At 36.7% G+C, this 8,830-nt stretch overlaps 1 protein-coding gene across 2 annotated transcripts in view; it reads left to right on the top strand.

Annotated features, from left to right (window-relative positions):
- Positions 1–1,055: 1,055 nt before the first annotated feature.
- LOC106461492 (paired box protein Pax-5-like) overlaps positions 1,056–8,830 on the top strand; it is a 75,566-nt gene continuing 67,791 nt past the window's right edge. For both annotated transcript variants that reach the window (XM_022388465.1, XM_022388464.1), the window contains exon 1: positions 1,056–1,633. In XM_022388465.1, the coding sequence (XP_022244173.1) occupies positions 1,579–1,633 (55 nt within the window). In that variant the 5' untranslated portion in view covers positions 1,056–1,578. The remainder of the gene's footprint in view (positions 1,634–8,830) is intronic.

The raw sequence follows: 8,830 nt of genomic DNA, 5'->3' as shown, positions 1-8,830 counted from the left end.
AGACTACTCTTCTACTAACGAATAGTAGGATTGGCCCCACCGGCTGAAAGGGCGAGAAAGTTCGAGGACTGGATTTGGATCCTCAAATTGGGAGTCGAAAGTCCTAATCACCAGGCCATTCCAGACTTGTACAATAAAGAACTTTAGCGATTACATTCTTGTGCCTATCAATGTTCTGAAACTTTTTTAAACATTGTAAAATAATCTGTTTTCGTCTTTTATTTATACTATCGGAAACATTTAAGAAGGAGTATCACCTCAGTTTACCAGTTCTGGTGTTAACCTACGTATTCCCTCTTTCAATACGAATAGATTGAGCACATATTAAATTTCCATTACACTGTTAACTCTTCAACACATCTAGTTGATTGAAGCGTTATATATGCAGTGTGTGTGAAAGAAAGGGAGTTACGGAAACCTTATCGGTGTATTCTTGTAAGACACACATAATCTAACAATAATAACATGGCATACAATAGTATTCTTGATATGTAAACATACTCTAACAGTAATCACAATAATCTAAGTTCAAACGTGAAAACTATTATTATGTCTAAAGATGAAAAACTAAGTACGATTATTCACAAGAAACTTCGATAAGATAATTACATATGCAAAAATTCCAGTTTTTTAAAACCTTCATGACTATAACTGTTTTCATAAGCCTCCTTCTCTGAATGAATTTAATTATTTAAAATCGAAGACCTTTATTTCCGTCCAACCTGTACTATCATTGGTGAAATTACACATAATTGCTTAAAATAATAATGGTTACAGGCCGGTGACCCAAGTTAAGTGGGTTTGACTCTCATCTTATTTTGTAAAAGTTATTATTGTATACTCCGAAAAAAAAAAAAATACCGTGTTCGTAGATATCAGCTGAAAAACACGATCAAACAATTTTTTTTTTTTCACTTTTGAAATTCTTTGAAATAAGTCGCACTTCGTTGATCATTTGTGACTAGAAACTTGTAAGCGAGGATCATAATGTAAAACTGTACTTTTTAGCTATATTACTCTTTCATTTTTCTGCGTAGATTAAATGTTTCTCGGGTACAGAAGGCGGGAGAAGAATTTCTAGTCATGATGTTGAACCAATGAATCGGTAGATGAGTACTTATTCCCGACCTTACCACAACAGATATGCTCTCAGTTGGCGTCACGAGTCACATGATCTCAAGCTTGCAATCAGCAACACGCAACGTTTCCCTTGTGACCAAATGACTCCACGATTGACTTTTTCAAACTGTATGTGGTGGCGCGTGCTCGGATTGGTCCGATTCTATTAGTTAGCTTCAATTATGACCGCCCGTGTGTGTGGCAGAAATATCGGCGGGGCTTGTGGCATGGTCGACATCTGAGCGACTCCTTTTCAAAACCCACAGAGTTAGTGTTCATAATATTATCTTTTAACTACATCTTCTTAAGTAAACGTTCACTCTCTCTCTCCCCCGTGTTAATAAGCGTGTTTTTGGTACGACTCACTGCGACTTTTCCGACGGCCTCATCATCCTTCCTCCGACAGTTTCCGTGCCTGGGGTGGCAAGGCTTGGCCTGCCCCGCCACGAGACCCCGGCCATGGACCTTACGACAGCCTACCGTTACAACGCCAGTATGATGGAATATTATTCATGTAAGAGTAAGTACTTGTTCTTGCAGGATAGCCACACGGGTCACTGTAGGTCACAGGTCATTATATCCTGTAGGGCTATCCTGTCGGCGCTGCGACAATAGTTCTTAAAGCCTTGCGTTTCAATTCCAATAATAATAATAACAAGACAAATATATTGCCGAGATTGTTTTACGAATTGAAATGTGCATGGAAGGGAAATGATACTTCCTGCCGTTACATTTTCTTCTCAGTGGCGGTCCTCATGATATACCGGTGTTAACGGACGCGCAGGAGTTTTTCTTGCAGCCTCGCTCTGTTTGTGTCCGTTCTGGGCTGTTACAAGTGCACTTTTCACCATCTAACTCGATTATGGCGAGCGAGCTTTCATTCGCAAGAAATGGGCGACTGACAGAGGCTGAACCTCCTGGCCTTCAGACACGTATTAAAGCGATAGAGAGGCGCGTCGCGTGAGCAGAAACTTCATCACTTCGTTGACCGGTGCCGCTATCTAACCAGGTTACAGCTTTCTACCCTATCAGGCTGATTGTCTCCAGTTAAATAACGACGTACAAGTAGTGTAGCTTTTATTTCTAACACCTAATTTCCTTGAACCTATCACCTGACCCCCCTTTTTAAAGAGATCTTTATAGCTGACAAGTATTTCTCTATGTTTTTTCTTTGTTTATTTTTTTTTACCCCGATTATTTCTTGACGTCTCCCTTATCTACCCTCCTCAGTAGAGTTAACCTTTACAGATGGATCTCTTTCCTTTGGCCTACTACAACTACCTTCTGGATGTTCGCTTCCGCTTGGCCAAATTAGGTTCGTACTTCATATCCTCATTCTTTTTTCGTTTAGCTTTTAGCCTCGAGAAATTCCACATAGTAAAATACGTTTCAATAATTTAATGTATAATATTGGATTCGCCAATTTTACGCCAGGAAGAATTAGTAAGTACAGATAGGTAATTACTGAGTAATTCGACTGCATTTAGCGCTACGTGTAAAACTTGTACTTACTATTTAAAGCGTGCATTAGATTATACCCTTAATTTGTTTTCTGTGTACGTTAGTCATTGTGTATGATCATGTATAATAGATTTTTGTTAACACTTTACTTTCCGCCTAGCTTTCAGCTAATGATAGGTTAACACGCACAAGAGCGTCGTGTGGGTGTGTATATATATATATCACTAGCACTCATGTTCATTAGTGCCACCTTCATCATAGTGTGTAGCAAAATGAGTATCGTCGTCACACATTAGGCAAATCAACTCAGCATAAAACCTGGCACAATTTGCATACTTTTTAGTTAACACACAGTCTCCATTTATTGCTTAGACAGACGTTCTATCGAATATATCACAAGTATATCTGGTTGTTACTTACATTACAAGCTCGATCTGCAACGACAAACCTGTAAGTACCTCTTTAGCTACAACCATATAACTACGTATCCAGTATTTTTGTTTTATTATGCCGTATTACGAACATTCCCGCTAAATAATTTTCAGTAATGTATTTCAGTCAAATTAACGTTTCACATCTAGTTTTTTTCCTGTACGAAGAGGCTTAACTTTCCCTTCATGGAAAGTTGGAATTTTCCAGCTTCATCAGGATTCGTCACGAAATTAATTATATAAAGCATATGAAGGAAAGAAAACATCCTGAAAACATGGTGTATATATAAAAGACATGCACAGCGTATTACTTACATAGATCTAGCTGTAAGTGATATTTTATATACCGTACATTCTGTAGATCAGCCAAATTCTTTTCCAGTGTTCATCCGAGTCTCAAGTTTCAGTACCGCATTGTGCGAACTCTCTAGAATATGGGACCAATGAGGATATCTATGCCAAGACAGATTTGCACCCTTCTAAAACACATTCATCATGCAACCGATTCACCCAACCGAAATCATAAAACAAAAGTTTACGGTAATTCGAAATGGTAGAACGCCTACAGGACTTTTGCCAGGATATTCTATTGCATGAACTTTAATTAGGCCTGCAGTATTAGCACGCACACACGGGTGTGTGTGTAAAGCCTAAAATGGCTTTAAATAGAATGTTTTAGCAATCTTTTTGTGTTAGGAGAAATAAATCGTAGAAAAAAAAAAGAACAACTACATGCTTGACAAAAGGATTTTAAAACTTAAGTACAAAACGTTAAAATAACTTAGTACCTCTTTCAATAGATTTAGAACAATTGACTTAATAGGAACTAGTTTATGTGAATTATACTGACTGGCCATAGACTATGTGAGTAGCAAGTTTCACACCAGTAGTTCACCAGTAAACCTGGTGTTATCGCATGGTGTGCTATACGTTAACATCACTGTTATCTTAACAAAGAAGGCTGATAAATTACACTTCAGTTATTGATAAATTCATTGCAGAGATCTCTGCAATATAACCGAAACCCTGTATAAATTTTGAGGGGAATTGAAGTTTTTTATAGAAGCAAAAAGATCTACAACACCTTACCTCCCCCTCAGGTTCAAAAAGAACAAATCCAACAGGAAATCCTTCTCAAGCGATTTCTCGCAACCGCAACACAGCTACAAATGTTTTCTCCTGATACACTAAACACTCAAATGTACATTCACGATCGTAGCAACAATAACAAGCCCTATATTTATATATGTATACATAATAGTGCCAGGCAGATGCTTACCCTCCCTCTTTATTCTTCTTACTTTCCCCTGCAGTCAAATGGTTGTAAAATGACCATACTGCTATTTACTGCTAAAAAGCTTTGGTTGCAAGACAGATAACTACACGCGGCTTTCTCTTCTATGACCTAATATGTACTTTGCCCAGGTAAATGACAAGCGCGTGCCGCATGCTCGTGCCTCGACTTTAATTATGCTATTGCCGACTATTAAATAGATTGGATTAAGAAGAATAGATGCCGTATTGTTCGAGGTACTATTGTTTGGGTGGTTTTGAGAATGGGGTTCACTCTACGCGTGTATTAGTGTATTTTTCTTTCTTATTGCCAATAAACAACGTTTAGAGTGATATTGTATAGTGGAATAAATAATAGGGCGAGTTTTATAGTTTATATTCAATTATACCGAAGTAGTAAAAATTCAGAATGAATATGATCATTGTGTACAAACATGTTTGGCTTGGATTTATATTCTATTCATACAAGAATATTGATTTAAACTCGACTCGCCTTTGGCTATAACGAAGCCACATATTCATCTATCTGCGATAGAGGCAGTTACCTTATAATATTTATCATTGTATCTACGGTGCCATATATGAGGGAAACGCGCCTTAAACATTACATTTTCAAATTGTATAAGTATTGCACGGAAGACAACAGTTCGACGTGATGTTATTAATCCTTTGATTACCAACGGGTGTACATCATATGTACTCTTATTGAATGATTCTTCATGGCATGGGTGTCGTCTCATTGTCAGTTAAGCTTTAAAATGTGTCACAAAACTATATTTTATTTACTCTCTGTAATAGTTCAGTGTACAATTAAAATAAAAGCTGGATACAAAGGGTACCTGAGTTAGCTATATACATCTCTTTGATATCAGGGTAACAAGAAGGTTAATTTAATTGCATCAATTACCAGTAGATGCAAATTACTTAGGCCGCGTTTAGGCTAGGTATACAACTAAAACCATAAAGTGTTCATAACATCAAATGAGCTTTACTGTAAGAGATGGCAGATTTTTGTGTCATTGAAGTGTTTAGCGTTTATTTTCGTCGTCAGATATACTTTACTGCTACAGTTGATGTAGTTTACAGTAATTCATCAATATTCATAACAAAATAGTATACTTTCAGTAAGCCTGAGTTACAACCAAATATTACACCAACATGGTTCCGTGTCGCCACTCAAGCTATAAGCAAATATTACACCAACATTGTTCCGTGTCGCCATTCGAACTATAACCAAATATTACATAAACATAGTTCGGTGTTTCCACTCGAGCTATAACCAAATATTACACCAACATTGTTCCGTGTCGCCATTCGAACTATAACCAAATATTACATAAACATAGTTCGGTGTTTCCACTCGAGCTATAAGCAAATATTACACCAACATAGTTACTTGTCGCCACTCGAACTATAACCAAATATTACATAAACATAGTTTCGTGTCGCCACTTGATATCGGACAACAGGTACGTAGTGAATTACAATTACACTTGTCCCTTGGTGGGTCAGCGGTAAGTTTATTTACGGACTTAGATGCAAAAATCCGGAGCTCGATTCCCCTCGGTGGACAAAATGAAGATACACCAATCTGTAGCTTTTTACTAACAAAAAACAGCGACAATTTGCACTTAGAGTGTTTCTGATGTACAAATATAATTCTTTCTGTAAGAAAATAGCAGAAAATTATTAGTTTTCAAAAACTTTTTGGACTACTTGTTTTTAGTCGTGGATGTTATTATTTTATTTTTAAAACCATAGATAATACATAGACAGATACAACTACGATGAAGATGCTAAATAGAATCTATTCTTATCCAAAAGAAAACAAATGAAATAACATTGAATAACAATTAGGGTAATTCCTTAAACTATTGTTTCGCATGTAATATACACCGTATAAATGCAAGCGTTCCAGGAGTTCTGAGGGTGTTTCAGAGGTTATCAAGAGTTCAACTAATAACTTGCAGCAACCTTTGCGTTAGTCTTACGCATATATTCAATTTGTCAACTTACTGTTTGTGTATCCATTGCCACATTTGTAACCTATTGTTTGTGTATCATTACTACATTTGTCAACCTACTGTTTGTGTATCCATTGCCACATTTGTCAACCCATTGTTTGTGTATCTATTTCCACATTTGTCAACCCACTGTTTGTGTATCTATTTTCACATTTGTCAACCCACTGTTTGTGTATCTATTTCCACATTTGTCAACCCACTGTTTGTGCATCCATTGCCACATTTGTCAACCCACTGTTTGTGCATCCATTGCCACATTTGTCAACCCACTGTTTGTGCATCCATTGCCACATTTGTCAACCCACTGTTTGTGCATCCATTGCCACATGTTTCCCATTCGATAGTTTACTTTTAGAGTCTATGAAAATAAATGTATTTAGGAAAAACAGAAATGTGTTAATATAATGCAACCAATCTCTGGCGAAGAAAACAAAATTAGATGGTGTGTTCTACATCTTTTATTCTTACCGATTCATGTGGAACGTGTTCTCCTTTTGCTATTTATCAAGTCAGAATACTTTTTTAGATCAACAAATTAAATAATTTTATTTGACTGTTGACTTTATTTGAGAATACCATTTACGTGAATGACAAACTCATATTCACAACAAAGAGTTGCTTACTGAAACATTTTATTAATATATATTTTTAGTTTTCAAGAGCGGGTAACTAGTTTTTATAAGTTTGAAAAGTTCCGTATTTATCTTTGAGAATAACATGGTACACTGCTAATTTTAAAACAATACTTTGTCTAAATAACTGAAAATCGAGTGCATCACACTACGCCAATCAACCGAAATGTATATTACAGAGAACTGTAGCGTACGTTGAACTATGGTTTTCTAGGATTCTCGGATGATGGTACTATACAAATCAGTTCTAGGTTTCTGTTCAGTTAAATCTAACTTATAACAAGTAGAGCCTAAAAACAATCTTGTCACACCGGTACAAACAATAAAGAAACTTGTATAATCTGTTGTCATGTGCACTCATACAAAATATAAAATAATACCTTTACTCTTGATAATAAACAATGGTGAAACATATAAACGCTATGCCTATTTCATCTAAGGTTGTTGTTCGAATTCAACAATGCGTCTAATTTGTGTTCAATTAAATAGTTGAATAAAACAAATTAAGGACATACACGTGCAGATGTAGCACTGACGTATTCCATATATATATACAGTTAGTTAGTTGCGTATAAATAACATTTTTACTCTATTGCCAATTACAATTAAGGTATGAGGTTTGATACCACATACAGAGTTAATTGAAAGAAATAACTAAACCCACGCGTACAAACATCACAACCTGAAAATCAAGAGCAACACACACCAACCCGTATATATATCACAACCTGGGAAACATAGCAGCACACCAATCCTTATATACATTACAACCTGAGAAACACAGTAACACACCAACCCGTATATACATCACAACCTGAAAATCAAGAGCAACACACACCAACCCGTATATACATCACAACCTGGGAAGAACAGTAACACACCAATCCTTATATACATTACAACCTGAGAAACACAGTAACACACCAACCCGTATATATATCACAACCTGGGAAACACAGCAACACACCAATCTGTATACACACGGTAACACGTAATTCCGTATATACATTACAGTCTGGGAAACATACCAACCCGTATATACATTACAACCTGAGAAACACAGTAACACACCAACCCGTATATATATCACAACCTGGGAAACATAGCAGCACACCAATCCTTATATACATTACAACCTGAGAAACACAGTAACACACCAACCCGTATATACATCACAACCTGAAAATCAAAAGCAACACACACCAACCCGTATATACATCACAACCTGGGAAGAACAGTAACACACCAATCCTTATATACATTACAACCTGAGAAACACAGTAACACACCAACCCGTATATACATCACAACCTGGGAAACACAGTAACACACCAACTCGTATATACATCACAACCTGGGAAAAGTAACACACCAATCTGTATACACACGGTAACACGTCATCCCGTATATTCATTACAGCCTGAAAAACAGAGCAACATACCAATCCATTTACATTCGGAAAACACGGCAACACACCAATTCGTATATACATCACAACCTGGGAACACAGTAACACACCAATCCGTATATACATTACAGTCTGGGAACATAACAACATACCAATCCATTTACATTCGGAAAACACGGCAACACACCAATTCGTATATACATCACAACCTGGGAACACAGTAACACACCAATCCGTATATACATTACAGTCTGGGAACATAACAACACACCAATCCGTATACAGACGGAAAACACGACGACAGACCAATTCGTACATACATTAAAGACTGGGAAACACAGCGACACACCAACCCGTATATACATCACAACCTGCAAAATACAACTAACCAACCCGTACATAAATCACAGCCTGAAAAATACAGCGATTCATCAATACTCTAGCGAAAACATGTATTAAAAT

Source organism: Limulus polyphemus, unplaced genomic scaffold, assembly GCF_000517525.1.
Source record: "Limulus polyphemus unplaced genomic scaffold, Limulus_polyphemus-2.1.2 Scaffold971, whole genome shotgun sequence".
Classification (NCBI taxonomy): Eukaryota; Metazoa; Arthropoda; class Merostomata; order Xiphosura; family Limulidae; genus Limulus; species Limulus polyphemus.
Note: the sequence above shows the minus strand (reverse complement) of the source record. Positions and strands in the feature narration are given on the sequence as shown.